Raw genomic sequence first — 26,538 nt, forward strand, 5'->3', positions numbered from 1 at the left:
TCCAGTACTCTACAGGTCCAGTACTCTACAGGTCCAGTACTCTACAGGTCCAGTACTCTATAGGTCCAGTACTCTATAGGTCCAGTACTCTACAGGTCCAGTACTCTACAGGTCCAGTACTCTACAGGTGACTGATGAGTTAAATGCTACAAAATATACTCAGAGGAAATAAAACACAGATATACAAAGTAATTATGACTGTATTTTTACCAGAAGTAACAAAAATGCAGGTATCAGCCACAGGTGGATGGAAAAGGAAGAGAGAGAGAGAGAGAGAGAAAAAGAGACATGAAATAGATAGAAAATAAACGGACAGCCTGACATCGTCGCTTATAACATCAATGGAGCTTCTTGTACCCACGACGCTCGTTCATCGCCGACACACACGCTACAAGGAGCTGCTGCGTCAAGATAACTTTATATTTCTTCATTATTGATTCACCTCCACAAAGTTCTACAACGCCCTAACAAACACATTTTTTTTTTAATAATTTAAAATCGTTAAGAAACCTCACCTGCACGTTAACCCAGGTAGTGTATCGGTGACTAACGAAAGAGGAATGGTGCATTATAATGGTACAACAACCACCCAAGCTGCTTCATTATATATATACTGTATAAGGGATGTCTAGATGATGACACGTGTTGCCCAGTACTGTATTGTGTCTTGGTGAATATATGGAGAAGCTGCCCCACACCCACCCCTTTACTTCATCTTCCAGTGGATAAAAACAATTAAAAAGTAAACTACAACACAAGTACAGAGTTTCTCGTACTGCATTACCGTGACTTAGAAATAGTTCGGTGGACTCGTAAGAATCTCTGGAATACAACACAAGCCGGACACACTACCCGGCTCGCTCCACATCCCCTGTCACACTACCCGGCTCGCTCCACATCCCCCGTCACACTGACACAGGACATTGCCCAAGGTAATAGGCACAATTTTTTTTCTCTTAAATCACACAGAAGAGAAGTTCTGCACATCAAGTATCACAAGAAAGAAGCGTTGCCATTATTTGGAATTGAGCATCTTGCTTCTTCATAGTTCAATAAACAAGCAACAACTCTCATATATTCATACACAAAATAAAATTATAAAATCAAATCTACATTTTTTACACTTTGTCGGTAATTGTTACTCGTGTCCAAATTTACGACTGAACAACACGTTTGCTCGTTCCCCAGCTTGTGTAATGATCCAATCCTACTTCTCCAGCACCGCGGTCCCTACGTTCCGATTGACGCTAAATTAATAAACTGTCGACTATAAAACCACAAAAAAATTTAATACCATCACAATATGTAATTTGGCCACCGTGAGGAAATATAGACTATCGTGAAGATTTTTATACAGATGCCAACATTTATAAAGCATTTCTCTGTGTACGTCATCGCTACGTTCGCCACACCGGAAGTTTCTACGTCTCTTGGCGTCTCTACCGAGGTCTCCGTCGACTAAATATTCTACGTTCGATAGATTCTATTTGTTTCAAGATGTCAATAAAAAAAAATTAATGTCAGACAGCTGTCTTTGTCAGAGCCAATGAAAATTATCTTAAAAAATTTTGTGGATTAATATAAAACTCAACGACCGTCTTTATCGGAGCCAATTAAGTTCCCCCCAAAATTTTACACAGACTCGGACAACGGATACACGTCACTCACACAAGATGTACCGACGGATCTCTCTTCAACGCGGCACAACCGATGGCGTACGGTTCGAGTCAGCGGCTCACCAACCGCTATCTCTCTTTCCGAAACGACTCCGCCGCCCGTCACTTCTGCGTCGCAGTGGGAGAGTCTGTGGCGGTTGGCGGTAGTTATCTGACTGGCCTTCTTCATCTATGCCGTGTGTCATGTCAGCTGAAGAACCGGGAGAAATCCACCAGCGCCCGTGTTATCTCCTTGGTACGTTCTGCCTGAGTCACAGCCTTGTGGAACTCTACCAACTCGTTCCGTGTGATCGCCTCCACACCTCCAGAGTTCTTGGTCGGCAACACCTTTAACTTAGCTTCTAACCATAAGCAAAATTTTGGACGGTCAAATTGCATAATCTGAAAGAGAGAAAAAAAGTGTAAATATCCAATAATTTATAAAACCTTAAAAAAGATGTATAATTTTCAGGTTTGGATTCCATAAACTATAAAAATATTCTAATAGTGGGAAGTAGGCAGCTACCAAATAGGGAGGTACTGGAAAGATATTGGAAGCATAATGTGTTGTCTAATGGTAGACCCTGCTGCCATATGTGACCAAGTTGATGATCTGACTTTCTGCCTCATTTACACACAGGGTCTCAATTGTTTCCCTGACAACACAACACATATGAGGTGTTCTGCGTCAGAAGGGGGTGAAGCGACACCCCGGCCAAGATGAGTTTTTTGATGGATATCACTATTTTCACTCTTCCTCTACATGTTGGATGTAACCCTCTAGCTAGAATAACAATATGGTAGAAAATCCTTCAAAAATAAGGGTGTATATATAAACAGATGATATATGGACACCAGGATAATAAGCCGAGGTGGGGAGGAATTTCTTGCACATTCAAACACTCGTCCAGATCACAGAGTTCATTCTTCAACAAGTGCATCAACAAAGTCACTATGAATATTGGATGTCCTGAAGATTACCCCCTCATGGCTTATTTCACCCGATGATTAGGTTAGGTCAGGTCAGGTCAGGTTAAGTTAGGTTACCTAGGGTTAGATTAGGTATGGTTATATTAAAATAGGTTAGATTAGGTTTGGTTATTTGGGTAAATCGGGTTAGGTTAGGTTAAGTTTAGGTGGATTAGATTAGGATTACATTTGGGCATTAAATCATCAGGTGAAATAAGCTAAAAGTTGTTGGGGATAATCCTGAGGCAACTCGGATCACTTAACTAGAGCAACCGACCTGGAAAAACGTTTCAGCTACGTCATGGTGCATATACTGGGGAAGGATGAACACAGCCGCGGTCACCAGGTTGCCGATCAGACTCTCCCCGTGAGTGTTGAAGATGTTGATGACCAGCGTGTGCCGAGTCTCAAAGTCGGCTCGGTCGTCGTCCTTCCGTCCTGCCTCCACTAGCCCTTGGAAGAACTTGAGTACAGCTGCATTTGCCTCCTAGAAAAATGGAACATCACAAATTGTTTTAGTAAATAGAGATGGAATTTGAAACACCCAAGAACTTGACATTTCTAAGAATTTCTGCAGTTATATCTTTCTCTTAAGGGTTACAAGTATGGAAATCTTGGAAAAATTCAGGCAGTTACATTTATTTGTTAAAAGACATATCAAAATGAACAAACAATTATATGGTGATAAGTGATACGTTCTTTGTACCAGCACTAGAAAACACCCGTTCTTTACAGCCAATATTTTACTAATGATGATAACTTATAATTTCCTTGTACCAGCACTAGAAAACACCCGTTCTTTACAGCCAATATTTTACTAATGATGATAACTTATAATTTCCTTGTACCAGCACTAGAAAACACCTGTTCTTTACAGCCAATATTTTACTAATGATGATAACTTATAATTTCCTTGTACCAGCACTAGAAAACACCCGTTCTTTACAGCCAATATTTTACTAATGATGATAACTTATAATTTCCTTGTACCAGCACTAGAAAACACCCGTTCTTTACAGCCAATATTTTACTAATGATGATAACTTATAATTTCCTTGTACCAGCACTAGAAAACACCCGTTCTTTACAGCCAATATTTTACTAATGATGATAACTTATAATTTCCTTGTACCAGCACTAGAAAACACCCGTTCTTTACAGCCAATAATCGACTGTCAAATAAAAGCCACGCTCAAACAGTGAAGAACAACACACACGCTGCACCCTTACCTTGTGGTCTAACATGCAGGCCTGTAAACCACACTCCAGAATGGTGTTTAAGGCGCTACACTGCAGGAAAGGTACAGGCGCTCGCTGTAGGAACCTGGGGAGTGACGACACCATTAATATGTCGCGCTGCATGACGGAGGGTTTTTTTCATCTTTAAATGGCAGATAAGGATTCACTATTTCACCTTGGCCTAACCTAACCAAATGTATATTTTCTCAACCAAACTCAAACTAGTCTGTCCTATACAAAACCCAAACTAACTCAACCTAATCTGTCCTATCCTAACCCAACCAAACTTAACCTAACCTAACCCAACTTAATCCCAAACTTCATCTTATGTACCACAACTACCTAAAAATTTTGTGTCCAGTTTTGGCAAGGAGCCTCAGAGCCAGTGAGCTTATAAAAGGTTAACTTAGTATCACCTGATGATTAGACACCCTGACAATAACCTAACCTAACCACACAGTTTAGCATTAAGGTGTTTAACCATTTGGTAACTCAAGCTGGGGTAGTTAATGTTCATATGCTGCAAAAATCTTACCTAGCACACAGTCTGAACCTTACCTAGCAGTCTGAATCTTACCTAGCACACAGTCTGAACCTTACCCAGTTAATAATACAGTCTGAACCCACCTAGCACACACAGTCCAACCCACTACACACGTTCCGGAACCCTACCTAGCACACAGTCTGAACCCTACCCAGCACACAGTCTGAACCCACTCTAGCACAGTCTGAACCCTACCTAGCACACAGTCTTTGAACCCTACCTAGCACACAGTCTGAACCCCACGGCACACACAGTCTGAACCTTACCTAGCAGTCTGAATCTTACCTAGCACACAGTCTGAACCTTACCTAGCACACAGTCTGAATCTTACCTAGCACACAGTCTGAATCTTACCTAGCACAGTCTGAATCTTACCTAGCACACAGTCTGAATCTTACCTAGCACACAGTCTGAACCTTACCTAGCACATAAACTTTACCTAGCACACAGTCTGAACCTTACCTAGCACACAGTCTGAACCAGTCATCGACAGTATCCGGATGATCTCTGAAGCCGTTGGGTTGGGTGAGAAGGACAAATGTAGGTTGAGTGAACGCCTCCAGCATGGCCAGCAGTCCCGCCACACAACCCACCTCACTGGCGTACTCATCAACGAGGATACTGCCTAGGTACAGGAAGCAGCTGTGGCCGTGCGCTGCGTACAGACCAACAATCTGCCCCAAGACATGATCTCGTTAATACAGGGAAGTTATACAGTACAGGTGCTCCTCTACTTAACAACGAGCTACGTTCCTGAGGCTCGTTTGTAATTCCAACTTTACTCTCGTAGATACCAAACATATTGTAAAAAATTAAAAGATTATGGATATTTAGTACAGCTATACCCTTTAATACAGCCTTAAAACCTGGCTCACTCTTCTCCTCTTAGGTAATGTTTGTTCTACCTGGAATTGTCTTAAAAATAATTCAGTCTCATCCACATCAAACACCTGTTGTGGCAGGTAACCCCCTCATTGATGATGTTTGTATCTGTGAAAGTTTGTAAGTTGAACGTTCTTAAGTAGAGGAGCACCTGTACATGGTATTACCTGTACATAAGAATACCTGTTTTGTTTGTTTTCTCATCTGTTGATTAAATGACTAAGTTAAGGAAGGTTAGGTCAGGTCAAAGTTTGATTAGGACATGTTAGGTTAAAGTGGGCTATGTTAGATTAGGTTTGGTATGGTTAGGTTAAGGTATGTTACATTGTGTAGTCTCATTAGGTTAAAAATAAATTACCTTTGATTTGGTTAACATTAGTTTGTTTAACCATCTGTTGAAATAAGCCATGGAGGGGAGGGGGGGAGGGTACTACTAATTGTCAAATAATGCGATAATTATTACAAAACAAAACTTAATCCAAAAATTCTAAAAAAAAATTACAAATAAAACCAAAAAAAATCAAGATAAATAATTAAAAGTGATATCCGACCTTCTGAGATTTTCAAACACATCACATTCACCACAACTACGGACCTCAGGATAAACAGACGGGAGTGTTCGGAAATAGCGGAGGTGACCGAGATGATCTGGAGTGATAGGAGGAGGAGGAGGAGGGGAGGCGAGGAGATAGTATGGGGTGACAAATGAAGAGAGAATTCCTACAATGACGGAACGAACGACGACGCACAAACCACCCCCACACACACACCGTCCCCCCCACCACACCGTCACCCCCCCCACACCACACCGTCATCCCCCCATTACCTGTTCAACGAGGGGCGAGAGGAGAGGCGCCGACTGCTGGTGCACACAACGCACGGCAAACCTCAGGCACCTACAGCAGTGTTCCATTACCCGTAAGTCTGAACTGTATCTCTGGAACGTCAGTGAGAGCGTCGGCCAGACCTGCGGGGGGAGAGAGGTGAAATAAACAAACACCGTCGGAATAAACAAACTGTTAGTCAATATGTCGATGTATCAATCAATCTATCTACACTACCCTCAGTCACACCTAACCTAACCTACCCTCAGTCACACCTAACCTAACCTACCCTCAGTCACACCTAACCTAACCTACCCTCACTCACACCTAAACCTAACCTACTCACACCTAACCTACCCCCACTCACCTCCATCACCACCTCCTGACAGGGATGCTGCTCCCCATTCTGTACAATAGGATTCACGTTGCGAAATATGGCCGCCAGACGGTCCAGCCACACCACTGGGTCATTTTTGGTATTCTTCTCGATAGGCAAATTTTCCTGTGGACGAGAGAGACCCAGAGTTAGATAAGGTTAGATTAGGTTTTGTTGGGTGAGGGAAGATTAGGTTTGCTTAAGTTATGTTAGGTAAGTTCTAGAAGGTGTATATAATCATTAATTAGCTCTGTACAGTTAAGATTGTGTACTAGGAGGTATATATGACCATTAATTAGCTCCATACAGGTAAGATTGTGTACTAGCAGGTATATATGACCATTAATTAGCTCCATAGTTATGGTGATTGCACTAGCAGGTATATATAAGCAATTAATTAGCCCATACAGGTAAGATTGTGTACTAGCAGGTATATATATAATTAATTAGCTCTGTACAGGTAAGATTGTCTACTAGGCGGTATATATGACCATTAATTAGCTCCATACAGGTAAGATTGTGTACTAGCAGGCATATATATAATTAATTAGCTCTGTACAGGTAAGATTGTCTACTAGGCGGTATATATGACCATTAATTAGCTCTGTACAGGTAAGATTGTCTACTAGGAGGTATATATGACCATTAATTAGTTCTGTACAGGTAAGATTGTGTACTAGCAGGTATATATATAATTAATTAGCTCTGTACAGGTAAGATTGTGTACTAGCAGGTATATATATAATTAATTAGCTCTGTACAGGTAAGATTGTGTACTAGCAGGTATATATATAATTAATTAGCTCCATACAGGTAAGATTGTGTACTAGGAGGTATATATGACCATTAATTAGCTCTGTACAGGTAAGATTGTCTACTAGGAGGTATATATGACCATTAATTAGTTCTGTACAGGTAAGATTGTGTACTAGCAGGTATATATATAATTAATTAGCTCTGTACAGGTAAGATTGTGTACTAGCAGGTATATATGACCATTAATTAGCTCTGTACAGGTAAGATTGTGTACTAGCAGGTATATATATAATTAATTAGCTCTGTACAGGTAAGATTGTGTACTAGCAGGTATATATTATAATTAATTAGCTCTGTACAGGTAAGATTGTGTACTAGCAGGTATATATATGACCATTAATTAGCTCTGTACAGGTAAGATTGTGTACTAGGAGGTATATATGACCATTAATTAGCTCTGTACAGGTAAGATTGTGTACTAGGAGGTATATATGACCATTAATTAGCTCTGTACAGGTAAGATTGTGTACTAGGAGGAATATATTATAATTAATTAGCTCTGTACAGGTAAGATTGTGTACTAGGAGGTATATATATAATTAATTAGCTCTGTACAGGTAAGATTGTGTACTAGCAGGTATATATTATAATTAATTAGCTCTGTACAGGTAAGATTGTGTACTAGCAGGTATATATGACCATTAATTAGCTCTGTACAGGTAAGATTGTGTACTAGGAGGTATATATGACCATTAATTAGCTCTGTACAGGTAAGTTAAGGAAAGAATAAAATAAAAGTATAAAATAACTAAGGAGATCCTGACAATCTTACCTCCACTACACCTCCCCTTACCTCAATTATCTTCTGCAGGTAAGATATCTGAACCAGACACAACTTCTTCATGTCGTCCTTAATCCTCTCACGGGGGAACCTGCCCAGGATCGACGCCACCCCCTTCAGGAGTCCTACCACGGCCTCGTTGCTTATACTGAAGGAGTCCAGGGAGGCGATTATGTGCATCAGGCCGTCGAAGTGCTGCTCGATGTGGTCGCGGCAGCTCTGGCACACGGCGTCGAGGGCCTGGAAATACGACGGCATAAATGTCTCGATCTTTGACGTCTATAAACACCGTACAGGGAGTTTAGTGCAGGGACGACACCTGCCCCTTGGAGTGTGATGTTTTAACCCTGTATGATGATAAGTCTTGGTGTATGATGACTTGACCCTGTGAGTATGATGATTTGATACTGAGTATGGCACCTTAACCCCTCAAGTATAATGACAAACCTGTAAGTATGGTATCTGAACCCCTTAAGTATGGTATCTGAACCCCTTGAGTATGGTATCTGAACCCCTTGAGTATGGTATCTGAACCCCTTGAGTATGGTATCTGAACCCCTTGAGTATGGTATCTGAACCCCTTGAGTATGGTAACTGAACCCCTTGAGTATGGTATCTGAACCCCTTGAGTATGGTATCTGAACCCCTTGAGTATAGTAACTGAACCCCTTGAGTATGGTAACTGAACCCCTTGAGTATGGTATCTGAACCCCTTGAGTATGATCCTCTGTAAATATGATGATGTATTATGGCATTATATTGTGTGAGTTAACTGACAATAAGGGTTAAATTATGTCTGAGGAGGAGTTAAAACTACTGGTAAGGTTCCGATAACACTGACAGTATATTCTCACACACACGCATGCACACACACACACACAATGTACATATTAAGGGCCGTATTCAAGAACAGTCATGGGATGTACGACGCCATTTACAATGAGCTTCTCGCCCTGATCTTGTTTTAGGAATACCACCTTTCGAAGCTCTGGAAAGCTCTCAAAGTTCAGATATTTTGAGTACGACACTAGCTAATAATTCCCACCAGGAGACTTGCTTCGAGACTCCACCAACGCTTCGAAAAGTGCAGAGTTCCGCGTGTTAAAGGCGATATTGCTGAAAAAAGATCAGGGCATAGGTCATTGTGAATAGTGTCTTACACCCCGTGACTGTTGTTGAAGATGGCCCTAGTACGACACGCACACAATACATACATACACCATAACATACACACTAATATAGAGAAGCTCCACACGCACACACAATAATATAATAAGGGCATTAAAAGACTTGTTAGTATTAGTCTTTCTCACAAAAAAATATTTAGGTAGGAATTTATTTTATCTCAAATTTCCCGGAGTAGTTTACCCGACGATTAAAACCCTAATGCTAGCTGAACCTAACCTAACCCTAATGCTAGCTGGACCTAACCTAACCCTAATGCTAGCTGGACCTAACCTAATTCATTAGGTAGTGTTGGGTGTGTAATCATCAGGCGGAATAAACCAGGGTGCTTATTCTTCAGGTGATCCCTCTATTATCCAGACCATAATCTGACACAAACACTAGTGTTAACCACAACAATTGGTGCAGAAAACTTCCAGGAATGAGACATTTCCAAGTAACCAGATGACTCTCTCCAACCCGGAAAAATATCCCTCATCCCAGGAATTTTTTGGGTATCGGGGAAATATTATTGGAATTCTTTGGAAAATGTGCCCCTCGGAAAATCGTTCTCAATGCCGGAAAATTCTGGGTTTGGGAACGATTTTCTGATTAAATTTAAATTCTAGCTATCGGAGAGTTCCCGGTTTGAGGGCTTCTGGCTAACGGAGATACTACAATTTACCTCATTGAAAGAATATGACAGTTGGAAGTTAACCATTAGATATGTCAACACAACTTTAAAGGTTAAATTTGGCAACTGGTAAATAGACCTCACATCACATGTATGGAAATACTTTTATTATTACAGTGAGTGTGTGTGTTTAACGTGTGGTGGTGGTGGTGGTGGAAATAGTGGTAGTGGGGGTAGTGGTGATAGTGGGGTAATTGGTAGGTGGGGTTGTGTGTGGTGGTGGTGGGAAGGTGGTAGTGGGGGTAGGTGATAGTGGGGTACGGGGCAGGGTGGTAGGTGATAGGGGTAATGGGGTAATGGTAGTGGGGGTAGTGGTGATAGTGGGGTAATGGTGGTAGTGGGGGTAAGGGTGGTAATGGTGGTAGTGGGGGTAATAGTGGTAGTGGGGGTAATGGCTGTAATGGATGATACTAACTTATCTAACAAATAAAGTGAAGCCAGATGATACTTGAGGCAGTCTGTGAGGGCTCCAGGGACCCCATACAAGAGAAGAAACCAACACTACTTTTGATCAATAAAATAAATAAATAAATACAGAAATGGAAACCAATAAAATAGATCAAGATTGAGATAAGATATGTTTGTGGTGTGGTGTGGTGATGTGTGGTGATGTGTGGTGTTGTCAAGATAAACATTTGAGACCCTGTGTGTAAATGAGGCAGAAAGTCAGATCATCAACCTGGTCACATGGCATCAGGGTCTACCATTACACAACACATTATGCTTCCAATATCTTCCTCCCTGTTTGATAGCTGCTTATTACCTGATAATTAAACACCCAACCAAAACCCAACCTAACTCAACCTAAACTATGGTAACCTAACCTACCCCCATTTACCATATCAGGGTGTTAAATCATCAGGTGAAATAATCTAAGGTTCCAACACATGGTAAGATACACCAGGAGGCCATCAAGAGAAACACCACACCAAAACACAGGATCTACAACACTCACACTGACCTATGGCAAAGACACAACCAATGAGTCATCCCGGCCCTAAGGTAAGCTGGTCGATCGTGAGAGGCTGTTCCATATCAGCAACATCACCCAACTACAGCTAACTACCACTGATGATGACCACAGTCCCTACAGCTAACTACCACTGATGATGACCACCGTCCCTACAGCTAACCACCACTGATGATTACCACCGTCCCTACAGCTAACTACCACTGATGATGACCACCGTCCCTACAGCTAACTACCACTGATGAACCACAGTCCCTACAGCTAACTAACACTGATGATGACCACTGTCCCTACAGCTAACTACCACTGATGATGACCATCTCCCTACAGCTAACTACCACTAATGACCACCATCCCTACAGCTAACTACCACCGTCCCTACAGCTAACTACCACCGTCCCTACAGCTAACTACCACTAATGATGACCACCGTCCTACAGCTAACTACCACTAATGACCACCGTCCCTACAGCTAACTACCACTAATGACCACCGTCCCTACAGCTAACTACCACTAATGACCACCGTCCCTACAGCTAACCACCACTAATGACCACCGTCCTACAGCTAACCACTAATATGACCACCGTCCCTCAGCTAACACCACTAATGACCACGGTCCCTACAGCTAACTACCACTAATGACCACCGTCCCTACAGCTAACTACCACTAATGACCACCGTCCCTACAGCTAACTACCACCAATGACCACCACCATTTATGTTCAAATAATAATATCCTGTTAAATACTGAACGATCTGGCATATGATTGAGAACCTTCAGAACATCTCGTGAGGTTAAAACTGAACTTTGTTATAATGTCTACACTTTGGTAAGCTCTCTTGAATCATTAAGATTAGTCACCCTTAGCTTATTTCACCTGATTATCTAACACTACCTTAACACTACCTGGCACGGTTAGGTTAGATTAGGTAAGATAATATAAGGTTTGCTTAGGTTAGGCTCAGTTTGGTTTCCTTAAGTTAAGTTAAAATAGGGTAGGTTTGCTTAAGTCATGCTAGGTTAGGTTAGGAAAAGGGTGTGTAATTATCAGGTGTAATAAGCCAGGTGTCCAATCTACACCCATACACGCCTACACTACACTGGGTGGGTGACCAGACCAACTCACCATACACGCCAACACTACACTGGGTGGGTGGGTGACCAGACCAACACACCACACCCTCTACACTACACTGGGTGGTGACCAGACCAACACCTACACGCACACTACACTGGGTGACCAGACAACACACCACACCGCCACACTACACTGGTGGGTGACCAGACCAACACCACCCACACTACACTGGGGGACCAACACACCATACCCGCTACACACTGGGTGGTGACCAGACCAACACACCACACCCTCCCTACACTACACAGGGGGTGAGACACCACACCTCCTACCACAGGGTGGGTGACCAACTCACCACACCTCCTACACTACACAGGGTGGGTGACCAGACCAACACACCACACCCTCCTACACTACACAGGGTGGGTGACCAGACCAACACACCACACCCTCCCTACACTACACAGGGTGGGTGACCAGACCAACTCACCACACCCTCCCTACACTACACAGGGTGGGTGACCAGACCAACACACCACACAGCTCTGTCTCTCACTGTGATTCATTCTGCCTTAACTAATCTTTTAGGTCCTCGTCTATCTATTAATTAATCTAGTCTTTAATTGAATCACATGAAGATAAGCCCCCTCACCTTATGCCACCTGATGACTATACACCTTAATCCTACCTGAGGGGGTGTTGGATTAGCTTAGGTTTGTGTTAGGTTAGTGTTAGGTTAGATTAGCGTTAGGGCAATTAATCTCAGGTGATCTAGGCCGGGTGGAGTAAAACCTCAGGTAATGACTCATACCCCGTCAGAGCCCCCCTCCTCACTTAAACGAGGTGGTAGTAATGGCCCACCAAGAGTCACTCACCTTCTCTATCCTTCCTCCATTAATTAAATTTGGACCAAGGGGAGGGGGGTGATGAGAGGTGGTGAGGTGGATGAGGTCGAGCGGAGATTTGCCAATGAAGCGGAGGTGTGAGGAGGTGTGAGGAGGTGCCGTCGGCCTCGGTCACCGCAGCAGGACGAGTTCCTAACCTCGGCTGAACTGCTTGAGTCCCAGCGAGAGGTTTTGGTCTATGTTTTATGTTACTTTGGGCTCCTACGATTGTATCTTTATTTTTTTTGTAATTATTTTGTCCGCTGGTCAGAATGAAGGGAGTGTTTGGCTCTTTTGGGTGGTGGTGGTGGTCCTTATGAGAGAGGTGGTCGCGATGTACAGGTCTTTGGTAGTGATAAATGAAGAGAAAATCCAAAGGACTGCATGAAGGTTGCTGCAGTGGTGAGGTGGACTCAAGGACAGGTTGGACTGTAAATCCAAATAAAATACTTTGTAAACTATGGCTATGTCCCGTGCCTTCCCAGGTGCTGGAGCTTGTCGGAGTAAAACAAATAAACATGACTGTCCGGGGAGGAGCAGTTCAAGTACTGGTTAATTAAGTTGAATTACCAATTACTGTACAAGCTTAACAAGTAACTTTATGTCTTGTGAAAGTTATATAAACTAAGGCCTTCGTCCCTCCATACAGGGTGAAGCTTTAACGAAGAAATTAACAGTTAAACTTAATATACTAAAACAGTGTCTTATATACTATATAGAAATGTGTAGTTAACTCACCCGTAACACCTTTCATACACAGAGAACACTTACCAGATCCCAACTTACTTGTAAACCTGTAAAGGGCAAAAAAGGTTCGTCCAGTCCCAATGTAGATGTGAGAATGGACCACAAGCATCAAGAAACTACCACTGATGATGACCACCGTCCCTACAGCTAACTACCACTGCGTCTGTGTGTGTGTATCAGAAAGACACACACACACACACATCACCACCAATGAGCCTGTTCTTGCCTGGACGGACTTGCTATCACTAAATACTGTAGATAATCACAGTCACCCATGAACAGCTGTATATATTTAGAGAACAAATTTATCTTCATTTTTTTTAGTCACGAGGAAATCTATGCACCTAGCGAGTGACCTTTTCCCATTGACACTGTATATTTGTCCAGCCACCTGAACAGTTTTGCCCCATTTGTCCAGCCACCTTTACAGTTTTGCCCCATTTGTCCTGCCACCTGAACAGTTTTGCCCCATTTGTCCAACCACCTGAACAGTTTTACCCCATTTGTCCAACCACCTGAACAGTTTTGCCCCATTTGTCCAGCCACCTGAACAGCTTTGCCCCATTTGTCCAACCACCTGAACAGTTTTGCCCCATTTGTCCATCCACCTGAACATTTTTCCAACCCATGCCGTTCACACTAGTCGAGCCATGGGTCTACCTCCTCATCTACCTGTCTACAACACCTACAATAAAATGACTTTGTTACACACACACACTGTATACCCAATTATGTACACATGCTAAATACTGTACAGACATACACAAGGGATAGGGGACAATCTACATGCACTACATTACAGAGGAATACAGAAAAACCACAACTTTCTACAAGACCAATTATGTATTTTTGCATGTAACTTACTACACTAACCTGACCCAACCAACCATAACATACCCAACCTAACATTAACCTAACCTAACCCCCCTCCAAGGTAGCATTAAAAGCCATATAAGCTAGGGTGGCTAAACTTCACGAGGGCCAAAGACGGTCACCTCCACGCCCCTCAGGACATAGCGGAAAGGTCGTAAATAAAACTGCGTAATATTTGCTTATCTCCCACACAACAACAATGCAAGCATATGTGAACTTCCCCCTCCCTCTCTCTCTCTCTCTAAAATAAGGCGATTATGTACAGTACGCACCTTGGCAGCCACGGTCGCCAGGTGTTTATTAGGGAGCCGCTTGGTAAGGAACTGGAGCACTAGAGGCAGTAAGTTGGGGTGACAGGCGATCCATTCATTCAGTTCGGCCAGGAGTTGTACTGAGGTAAACGCCACTTGTAAATGGACATCGTCGGGCTGGCTCAGGACTCCTTCCAATATGGGCGGGACCACTTCACTCTCCTCGCTGAAATAGACGGAAGTTTACAGTTTATGTTATGGTGTCGATACATAGCTTGAGGAGAATATATCTGGAGCTTTACTTATCCACAGGTGTGTCTTGTATCTATACATGTGATTTGAGTATACAGGGGTCTTATCTATACATGCTATACATACACCGATTAGTTCCTGTGAGAATTTGGAACTCAATCAGTTTATTCCACCTAATTAAATACCATACCCTAACCTTATCACCTTATTTCACCTGATGATCAAATACCTCAACCATACACCAAACAAGAACAACTACCAAGACCACAACAGCTGCCTTAAGAGTCGACATAAGACATCTAAGAGTGTGAAGACAGACTACTCACGGGACGAGATTCTTGGCAACGCTCTGCATGATGAACAGGGCCGCCTCCATCAGATTCCAGTTCTTGGTTACGTCGGGAGACTGGAGGACGTGAGCCATCTGCTGGAAACAGAGCTTGGAGCCACAGATGAACACCACGTCCTTTATCAATTCCTGGACTCTCTCCCGGAACTCGTAGAAGTCGTCCTGCTGCACCAGTATGCTCTCCTGACGTGGCGAGTGGTTATGGTAAGTGTCTCTCTGTGCACCCTATCTCATAAGTGTACATTAATGTAAGGGATGATCTGACAGTCTAGTTCATCCTGTGTTTTATACGTATAAGGATTATATACAGTGAAACCTCCATATAATGTTAGGTGCTGGTTCCACATCTAACGGACCCTCGATATAATGGACTTTCCTCTCAATATAGTTCGTTAGATGGAGGTTCCACATCTAACGGACCCTTGATATAATGGACTTTCCTCTCTATATAGTTCGTTAGATGGAGGTTCCACATCTAACGGACCCTCGATATAATGGACTTTCTTCTCTATATACGGATCTAACCCTCGTAATGGACTCTCAATATAGTTCGTTAGATGGAGGTTCACATCTAACGGACCCTCGATATAATGGACTTTTCTCAATATAGTTCGTTAGATGGAGGTTCCACATCTAACGGACCCTTGATATAATGGACTTTCATCTCTATATAGTTCGTTAGATGGAGGTCCACATCTAACGGACCTCGATATAATGGACTTTCCTCTCAATATACTAGATGGAGGACCCTCGATATAATGGACTTTCTTTCCCTCAATATAGTTCGCTAGATGGAGGTTCACATCTAAGGACCCTTGATATAATGGACTTTCTCTCTATATAGTTCATTGATGGAGGTTCCACATCTAACGGACCCTCGATATAATGGACTTTCCTCTCAATATAGTTCGTTAGATGGAGGTTCCACATCTAACGGACCCTTGATATAATGGACTTTCCTCTCTATATAGTTCGTTAGATGGAGGTTCCACATCTAACGGACCCTCGATATAATGGACTTTCTTCTCTATATAGTTCATTAAATAGAAATTTCACTATAAAGGGCTAACATGTTTTACTCAAATGATGGTACTTGTCTGAGTGTAGTCCATCCCGTGTTTTATAAGCATTACACAGGACTAACAAGTAATACTCACGTGGTCGGGTTCAATCTGACAGTGGCGATAAAGAGCCTCGATCAGACGCTCCACGTAAGGTTTAAATTGTTCGTTGACATTGTCGCAGTTTTTTCTATACAGAACTTCCGACAGCTTATACCAGAAGTTGAAGGTGATCTCCGCAACCTGCAGTGAAATATTTCCGCGATATAATAATTGACGAAGATAATATTAAACACAATAATACAGTATTAACATAATGCGTGGCCCTGGTGTTGGAAGATGGCCGGCACCAACAGAAGAAAGAGAAGAAAGAAGAACCTCCTCACCTCCCAGTCATGGTGGCCAATACAGGTGAGGAGAAGGTGAAGGACTTGTAACGAACCAAGACCTTGATCAGGCTGGTCGACCATCACCTCCACCAGTGTCTCTCCCAGCTCTGAGAAGATTCTGTAACATAGATATAACATGGATATAGTATACACACAGACAGACAGTATATCCAGACATCTACATGCATACACAAACACATGTATCATACACATACATCTACAGTACACACACATACACCTAGTTATCATATTTGTATCACTTATGTTATTGGTCAATCAAGTGACCCATTCACCAATTATGTAACTGTGTATGTTCAACCTTCCAGCTGCCATGCTGTCAATAAACTGTTAATTATTATTAGTGCACACATACAGTACACACAGATTACACATACACACACATACAGTATACACATATTACACATAAAATATTCACAAATTACACGTACACACACATACAGTACACACAGATTACACATACACACACATACAGTATACACAGATTACACATACACACACATACAATATACATACACATACAATACACAGACATCTACACATACAGAGTAACACAAACACAGTGATATTCCCATTAGCCGGAACAATTGGAGCAGAACACTTCCGGGAATGACAGATTTCCGGGTAACGACACGACTCTCTCAGAGCCGGGAAAAATCCCCCATCCCCGGAATTTTCTGAGTACCGGAAAAATTTTCTTTGAATTTTCCGGAAAATCGTTCCCAAAACCGGAATTTTCGGCTTTGGGAACGATTTTCCGAGAAAATTTCAATTCCGGCTATCAGGGAGTTCCGGGTTAGGGGGATTCTGACTAACGGAGATATTACCGTATACACACAAGCACACACACCAATCATGGTAAGACAGTCCAGAGAGTCGTTGCGAAGACTCATTTCAGCTCGGGGAGTGAATCTCTTAACCCCCCGGCCATACACCTACCTTTCAAAATTCGTTAACCCAACATAACCTACCCTAACATAACCTTACCCAACCCAACCTAACCAAACCCAACATAACCTAACCAAACCCAACCCAACATAACCTAACCCCGAGCGTACCTTGCATAATTAGTTATTGCGTTAATATCCTCCATGGCCACGGCTATATGGTAAGGCTCCCCAAGCTGTAGGACTCCTGCGAACAGCACCTCGGCCAGGGGCTGTATTCTCTCGGCCTCCAGCATAATCATGGCCGAACACACGCAGTCAGTCGCAATCTCGTGCAACCTGGAGATAACAAAACAACTACAACTGTTATTTATATATCATAACCTGGAGATAACAAGACAATTACAACTGTTATTTATCTATTTATCATAACCTGGAGATAACAAAACAATTACAACTGTTATCTTATGTTGTGAATCTACCAGGAACACATAATGTCACCATGTTGAAAATGTACCAAGTCTTCTGTATATAATCACCAATTATCATCATAATTATAATTACTAGATATAAATAAATAAATAAACAACTATGATGAATAAGAGAGACAGTAAAATCCTAAAAAAAAACTATAAAAATATAAAATAAAATTAGTACGTACTGTAAAAATGGCCGACTCAATTGGATTACCTGACTAATTTACCAACTTAAGACCTCAAGCTTGGGAGAAAATGAAACAAGAAACATACGCTTCAGGCAAGAGGTAATGTAGTGAGCATAGAGCATTACACGAGCATATACAGTATACCGTAGGAGGGCCTGGGGTCATGCTCCAGCAGAAAACATGAAAAGAACTTACACCATTTTCCTGCAGTAGGAGTCATTTTAAGAGATAAATTCTAATGTTTCCTGTTTGACGTTAATTAAGATTGATAAACAGAGGATGGGTATTAGTGGCTGTGTGATCTAAACAAGTGATGATGAGTGATAATATTAGTGTACAGGGTCAGGGTGGTGGTGTACAGGGTCAGGGTGGTGGTGTACAGGGTCAGGGTGGTGGTGTACAGGGTCAGGGTGGTGGTGTACAGGGTCAGGGAGTGAGGCAGTGTAGAGGGTCAGAATGTCTGAAGTCCTTGGCCAACCACTGAGGATTTCTCCAGGTCTTCACCCTTGAAACATCGGCCATTATCAGTGGATGTTTTATCCTCCCTTACATTTCATCGCCATTTTATGGGCTTAAACCGACAACATGCATTCTGCAAAACACATTTTACAGGGGGGTTTGCAGGCTGACACTTGAGGATTCCTGACCACATTGAGTATGTCCCCAACGAGGCAGGTGTTAGTGAGCATGACCCATTCTTCAGTGTGGATGTTGAACCAGGAGGCCAGACACCGCAGAGCCTTCAGGTGGGTGCTCTCTTTCGTGGCTCCCTCAGTGCTCACACCAACATGCTGTATAAAGGATGAAACAATGCTGTACCAGGTGGCATTTTAAGTCAAGAACAGTTAATGACCAATAAAATGATATGCTGAGTGTCTTAAGTAATGAAACAATACTGTACCAGGTGGCATTTTAAGTCAAGAACAAGGATAATGCAGTACACAAAGGTATCGTACAGGGCATTATGATGTGCAGGACAGATGCCACCTTACCTGAGGATCTCCAGGCAAGAGGTAAACATTACTCTAGGGGTTATGTCATTATACTCAAGGGGTTGATTATAATACACAACGGGCCATTCATTATACAGTACTCTAGAGGTTTAAGTTTACACTCACCAGTAACTCTACAATACTAGGAACTTTCCGTCTGAAGTATTCATCCAGCTGTTTTCTTCTGTTTAGCCCTAACCGCAACTGTCTGGAGTGCAGTTCTTCGGGGAGAGCTATTAGCACCTCCAGGAGCGGCACCAAGTTTGGGGTACTCGACCTGGGCCCAAACTGAGTGATCAAATCCCCTGAAAGAAAGAAGAAAATGGACCAGTCATTGATTTTCCTGCCTTGTCCATAGAGCCTTAACACCCTCCTACCCCCTTGCCTTCACCCTGAGGAACACCCTTCAAGTTTTCTCCACACTCATAACAGCTTGTGAGCCAGACTAGACGCTGCCTGGTCAGTATTCCGCTGCGTTGATATTTCCCGTTTGCTTCTGTAGCTGTGTGTGTTCTTTTAACTCTGTAAACTGTTTGGTATTGTAATCCACTGTTTTGAGACCTTCCCCATCACTCCATTATTATGATCGATCTTTTTGTTTTCCCGATTCTCTCTTCGTTTCTTCATCAGTTGATCGTAAGGAACCTCTATCTTAATCTATTATGAACAAATCTTCTTTTCTGTTCCTATTTTCATTATTCTCTCCTTTATTCATTATTCTATTTCCCCGTTCAATAATATAATGCACCTCCTCCTTATCACCCTCAGACAACAATAGGGGTTCGTTCCTATAGCACGATCAATGGCTAGAAAAGTCCCCCTAAAATACACAAATAACAATCAAGTCTTGGTATTCCACACGATACACCGAGCAGGAACAAACAAACGAATCATCACGTCGTTCGAGTGAGACTGCCACGACAGTACTTACCAATAGGATCTTCCCACGATGCCATATGCAGGGCCAAATCAGCCAGTGCCACACAGAGCTGGGTAGCGATGCCCTGGTACGTGTGTTCTGTGATGTGACTAAGGTGTTCCAACATGGACGCTCGGAGCGATGCATGGGCCTCCACCGGCAGCTCTCCGAAGTACAGCTGTAAGTTAACCAATTATTGGGATTTTCACCTGATGATTAGACACCCCAAGCTTATTTCACCTGATGATTAGACACCCCAAGCTTATTTCACCTGATGATTTAACACCTTAGCACTAATTTAACCTAACTCCCCCCCCCCCATCCCAACAAGTAGGATAGGTTAGATTAGGTTATTGTGTTCAGATAGGATAGGTTAGGTCAGCATTATATTAATTAACCACCAGGTGAACCACAGGTGTGTAATCATCAGGTGATCAGAGAACAGTAGTGTGGTAGTGAATATATCCATCACTAATTACCAACAAAGTTTTTAAATGACTCTCAAACATCTAACATCAGATACAAAAAAAGAAAGTCAAATTTTAATATCATACATCCATGGAATCTGACGAGTTTTACGCACTAGGTTAAACAAGTCTAAGACCCCTTTAATCTTTGACTTTTCCCTCGCAAATGACCTAAAATAAACTAACCTAACCTCTCTGGAACCCCCCCGTGTATATGTAAGTCATTTGTGAGGGAAATATCATAGATGAAAGGGGTCTTAGAATTATTTAACCCTTTGGTCTACGATGATTTAACCCTTTGGTCTACGATGATTTAACCCTTTGGTCTACGATGATTTAACCCTTTGGTGGACGATGATTTAACCCTTTGGTCTACGATGATTTAACCCTTTGGGCTACGATGATTTAACCCTTTGGTGGACGATGATTTAACCCTTTGGTGGACGATGATTTAACCCTTTGGTGGACGATGATTTAACCCTTTGGTGGACGATGATTTAACCCTTTGGTGGACGATGATTTAACCCTTTGGTGAACGATGATTTAACCCTTTGGTCTACGATGATTTAACCCTTTGGTGGACGATGATTTAACCCTTTGGTCTACGATGATTTAACCCTTTGGTCTACGATGATTTAACCCTTTGGTCTACGATGATTTAACCCTTTGGTCTACGATGATTTAACCCTTTGGTCTACAATGATTTAACCCACCATGACTCAAAGGGTCTTAAAATATTGATTGTAAAGGTAAAACCCATCAGATTCCATTATTGTGTGAAACTAAAACAATACCAAATACCTTAAAAATAAATCCACAGCTTACCTGTATTTTGGTGCGGAGTGTCTGGGCCGCGAAGAAGCACGAGTTGACATCGCGTTTGGCGTGTAGTAATTGGTCTGCTACCTTCCATGCTTGTACCTGTAACGATGACACGTACAAATGAGACTTAACTCTAGGGTTGTATTATGGGTGTATAGTTAGTCTGTCTGTCTGTCTGTCTTTTACATGTGCATAGTCTCTCACACACACAGCCATACCTTAACCTAACCTAACGATACGGAACCTAACCTAACGATACAGAACCTAACCTAACGATACGGAACCTAACCTAACGATATGGAACCTAACCTAACGATACGGAACCTAATCTAACGATATGGAACCTAACCTAACGATATGGAACCTAACCTAACGATATGGCGATGAACCAACCTATACGCATAATCGGAACCTAACCTAACCCCTAACGACCTAACGAACCTAACCTAACGATACGGAACCTAACCTAACGATACGGAACCTAACCTAACGATACGGAACCTAACCTAACGATACGGAACCTAACCTAACGATACGGAACCTAACCTAACGATATGGAACCTAACCTAACGATATGGAACCTAACCTAACGATATGGAACCTAACCTAACGATACGGAACCTAACCTAACGATGGAACCTAACCTAACCCCCTCTCTTCAGCTAAAATTAGGGTGGTTAATCTTCATGTGAAATAAGTTGGTGGGGGGTGTGTGAATCTTCAGGTGGTCAAAAAAAGCTAATTTATATATTAATTTGTGAAAAAAAGTTAGGTTAAGAAAATGTGAACCAAATTTTCACCACCAAAACTGTACTGTAGTCCAAATAGTATTAATGGCATTGGTTATCAAGGCTTGAGCTGTAAACTAATAACATTTACTAATATAAAAATCAATAAGTAAATTAAATACTGTACAAAATTCATCATAAACACTATCTCAAGAAGCCACAACAATTATACAGGTACAGTCGTATCCCCTTAAAGCTTGTGTCCCGCGGAACTCACAGATTGTCATGGAAAATAAATATGATAAATTTGAGGCTGCGTGTCAGGGATCATCACTACAGGTCAGTGCAGGTCATAAGATGTACCAGGGACCATCACTACAGGTCATAAGATGCACCCTGTAATAGCCTACTGTACTGTACTGTCAGAGTCAAGTCACAGGCTGTTATGGTTCTCACTACCACAGCTCACCATCACTTTATGGATCTATTATCAAACACTTGTTGGTATTATTAATAAAATTGACCTAATGTAACACAAAAGGACATAATTATAGGTACCAACAGTATAAATACTTCTCAGTACCAGACAAGTTCACTAGCATCTGTCCAGGTCAGGGATTGCTTACATCTTGTGCACCAGATCACCTCACATGTCAGAGGTATTATATTGTCACTACTAACTATCACTGTATGGATCTAATGTTTATTTATTATATTGTATTATTCATATATGTATTATTTATATATGTATTTTACACACTCCTCAGACTGGCATGAAAGACTCGCGGATATTGCTTTCTCACGGGGTCCAGTTGACGTAACCCCAGCGAGCTTTAGGGGAATACTGTATTTTTACACACGACACTCATACAGACGTTATTATAGCAGCTTATTCTCACTCCACAATAGCGTCCTCACATACTAACTTAAATTATTAAAAAAGCGTAAATACAGTTCCCAGTGACAAGTAAAGGGACCATCTCAAGTCCTACCGCGACCCAACCCCAGTATAAGCGGTTTAGTTCCAAGCCGACCAAAGACACGCAGCGCTTAATGGTTTATGTCCGTTGGAATCCGTTTGATTAAGAAAATTGAAGTAATGACGTCAGGTGCTTCTACAGCATCAGGTTAGGTTAGGTTAGCATCAGGTCAGGTTAGGTTAGCATCAGGTCAGGTTAGGTTAGGTTAGCATCAGGTCAGGTTAGGTCAGGTTAGCATAAGGTCAGGTCAGGCTAGCATAAGGTCATGTTAGGTTAGATAAGGTCAGGTCAGGCTAGCATAAGGTCATGTCAGGCTAGCATAAGGTCAGGTTAGGTTAGCATAAGGTCAGGTCAGGCTAGCATAAGGTCAAGTTAGGTTGAAATTCTGGTTTTCCGATGACTTTTGATGTTCTGAACAATAATGACCTACTTCTCAATAAGTAATTTTACCATTTAACCAACCAGTTAATTATCTTCATACAGGTTAACCAAGACATTAACATCAGGACAAATAAATAATAATTAAGCTGAAATTAGTTACAAATCGTTTATAAATTAGAATAAAACATAACTAATCCAATTATATTAACCACAGTGTTAATAAAACCATCACTCCCAGTACATCATTAACAGGTAAATTAATTAATAACTAAAAAAATAAATAAAACCTTTCTGTTAATACTAAACTTATTAATTGTATCTAATTTACATATACTGAAGAATAAAAGAAATTAATTAAAAAAAACACCAAATTAACCTCTTATATAACATAAATTAACACCAATATTTTAATTATATTTCTACCTACACCAAACCTACTAAAATAACCTAATTAACTAAATAACAAAGATAAAATAATAATTAACAATAAAATTAAATAAAAACCACATGTTAAAATTTACATCATTAAAAGAACAAAAATTAAATAACCAATAATTATATCACAATTCCTTATACTAAATTAATTATAGAGATGTTAAATAAAGATAAAATAATATAATAAGGTAATAAAAAGAGAATAATTACCGATCTCTGTAACTGGCCGAGCCATTTTGAAGCTTGATCATGTTTCTGCTTATCTTGGAGCTCAGCGTCATATAATGTACTAATAGCCGCCAACACCTCATTAATATCCACTTCCATCTTAACATAATCAAGGAGAGAAGGTGTAAGATGAGGTTATATAAGAAGAAATAGACATAATAGGGGATTTTTTTCTTGAACTACCCCTAAGAGACGCTAGGGACTATGACACCTCCCCCCCTTCCTTTACTTTTCCCCACCTTATTTAACCTCTTTTTATAACCTCTATTGGTGTGTTATCTGTGTGTTTCTCCGGTTGGTTGTCACAGGTTGTAGTAGAGAGGAAGGTAATGGCTGTAGGTAGGTTTGTTTTGTCACAATATTAATCTGTTAGTAGCGGCCACAAGCTAACTGATATTTCTGGCTGATTCCTTAACGTCTCTTGCCTGAGGGACTCATGGCCTAAAACTTTATATATATCTACCACATCAACTAACTCTTTATTAATACTATATCTATTCTATATTTGGTATTTATTAATTATTATTATATTTTTTGTTAATTTGTTATTTTTTTAAGTTGTTATGGATGATATTAATTTTTTTAACTTTATATACTTAGCTCTTAAATTAAGTCTTTTATTACTCTATTCACTCTATATTGAGTTTATTTATGTATTTTAATTTATATTTATTATTTTGATAATTAATTTACCATATTAAGGATAATAATGATATTCTCTCCATATTTATCTTATTTACGCCTTATAACCCAATAAAACCTTTCTAGATGTTTATAATTTATCAATTTTATTTTTTATTCTTTAATATGACTCATTTTTATTATTTTATTACCTTATTAACACTGAAAATTTTTGGAGGTAAATTTATGATATATAGATTATAATGGATGATAGACTAGTGATACATTGACAGATATTATACTAAATTACATTATATTTTGTCCAATATTAATATTCCTGAATTAACATTTGACATCTGACATTTTATTTTATATTCAACATTTTCAAATGATGACTGTAAAAGAGATCTCAAGTATAAACAAAGTCATATATGTAAAATTCCTTATCACTCAATTATAAATCGTGGAGATTATATAATTAAAAATAAAAAAATATATAATAATAAAAACTTTTATTAAAATTATAAAATATATCGTAATAATGATTTTTGTAAATATTAGAATATGGATGACCCAGCGCCCGTTACCTGACTCCCGCCATTGGGTGAATCATACAAACACAACATGGCCTCAGGCAATTTCTTTATTTTACGAAAATTTCACCATCTATGAGGGTTATATTACTCAAATTACCCACATAAATTATAATAAATAATAAATATTAATAAAAATTAAATAAATATATCCAAATAAATATAGTAGGAAAATATGAAGAAATTTAATTTTCTGTATATTCATATTTCATTCATATATTTTATTAATCTTTATTTTAGGAAGAAAATCATATATGTCTACCTACCTATTTTTTACTTTACCTGTCTGTTATCGCGCGCTTGGGTCTAAAATAACTTATAATAATAAACTGAGTCGTGGTCAATGCCTCTACCTGGACTGCCAGCGTTGCCACCCTGTAGGAGATATGACCTCACGTGGGGACTTCTGTGGGAGGACATTTCTATCATGAAATCTGTGTAACTTTTTTGTGGGCATTTGACTTTTTTTTTTGGTATCTTTTGTGGGAATTCTATCTCATGTGGGATTTTTGTGAGAAACAGCCCACAGGAGAACAAAAGTACCCAAATATTTCATCTATTGCATTGGCTTTATTTTCACTTCCCTTTCCACTGTAGTTGTCGGGCCGTTGTGAGAAGGTGAACCAAGTGACTAAGTTATTGAGTCTTACAAGAAGGTCGTTCAGATATCTAGACGGTCCGTCCCTCGTAACGATCTTCAAGAGTGAAGTGCTTCCCCGTCTGGTCCCCGAGATATGCCAGGGACTGTCAGTTGGTTGAAAATGTCCAAAGGAGGGCCACCAGACTGGTGCCTGCACTACGGCACCTCAACTACCCTGAGAGATTGGAACACCTGCAACTGCCCAGCTTATACTACAGACGGGCAAGGGGGGGACCTAGTTGAGGTGTATAAACATCTCAAAGGGCACTACTCAGTCGAGTGTCCTGACCTGGAGCTGGCGGACGCTCGCCCCACAAGGGGTCACAGCTCAAGGTTGAAGAAGCCACAAGTCCAGAAAACT

At 40.9% G+C, this 26,538-nt stretch overlaps 1 protein-coding gene across 1 annotated transcript; it reads right to left on the bottom strand.

Annotated features, from left to right (window-relative positions):
- Positions 1 to 182: 182 nt before the first annotated feature.
- Positions 183 to 24,747, bottom strand: LOC121872087 (transportin-3-like). Its single transcript, XM_042374782.1, has 19 exons — positions 24,306 to 24,747; positions 21,575 to 21,670; positions 20,295 to 20,460; positions 19,490 to 19,668; positions 18,954 to 19,162; positions 17,879 to 18,070; positions 16,800 to 16,920; positions 16,510 to 16,656; positions 15,330 to 15,535; positions 14,773 to 14,977; positions 13,149 to 13,309; positions 12,872 to 13,007; positions 8,099 to 8,326; positions 6,481 to 6,615; positions 6,116 to 6,256; positions 4,870 to 5,081; positions 3,855 to 3,948; positions 2,902 to 3,111; positions 183 to 2,057 (listed from the first exon to the last, which is right to left on the bottom strand). Exons 1-19 carry the CDS (start codon positions 24,420 to 24,422, stop codon positions 1,863 to 1,865), a joined length of 3,150 nt encoding a protein of 1,049 aa, XP_042230716.1. The 5' UTR covers positions 24,423 to 24,747; the 3' UTR covers positions 183 to 1,862.
- Positions 24,748 to 26,538: the final 1,791 nt, after the last annotated feature.

This window comes from Homarus americanus, unplaced genomic scaffold (assembly GCF_018991925.1).
Source record: "Homarus americanus isolate GMGI-L3 unplaced genomic scaffold, GMGI_Hamer_2.0 scaffold31998, whole genome shotgun sequence".
NCBI classification, from domain to species: domain Eukaryota; kingdom Metazoa; phylum Arthropoda; class Malacostraca; order Decapoda; family Nephropidae; genus Homarus; species Homarus americanus.

What these genes read in the sequence shown, in the direction of transcription:
- LOC121872087 (XM_042374782.1), bottom strand. Translation starts at nt 24,422, where the DNA reads ATGGAAGTGGATATTAATGAGGTGTTGGCGGCTATTAGTACATTATAT. An exon ending in ATGGAGGAAGGATAGAGAAG is followed by an intron (nt 8,327 to 12,871) that starts GTGAGTGACTCT and finishes TCGTATTTCCAG; the next exon opens with GCCCTCGACGCCGTGTGCCA. An exon ending in CCTGCATGTTAGACCACAAG is followed by an intron (nt 3,112 to 3,854) that starts GTAAGGGTGCAG and finishes CCATTTTTCTAG; the next exon opens with GAGGCAAATGCAGCTGTACT.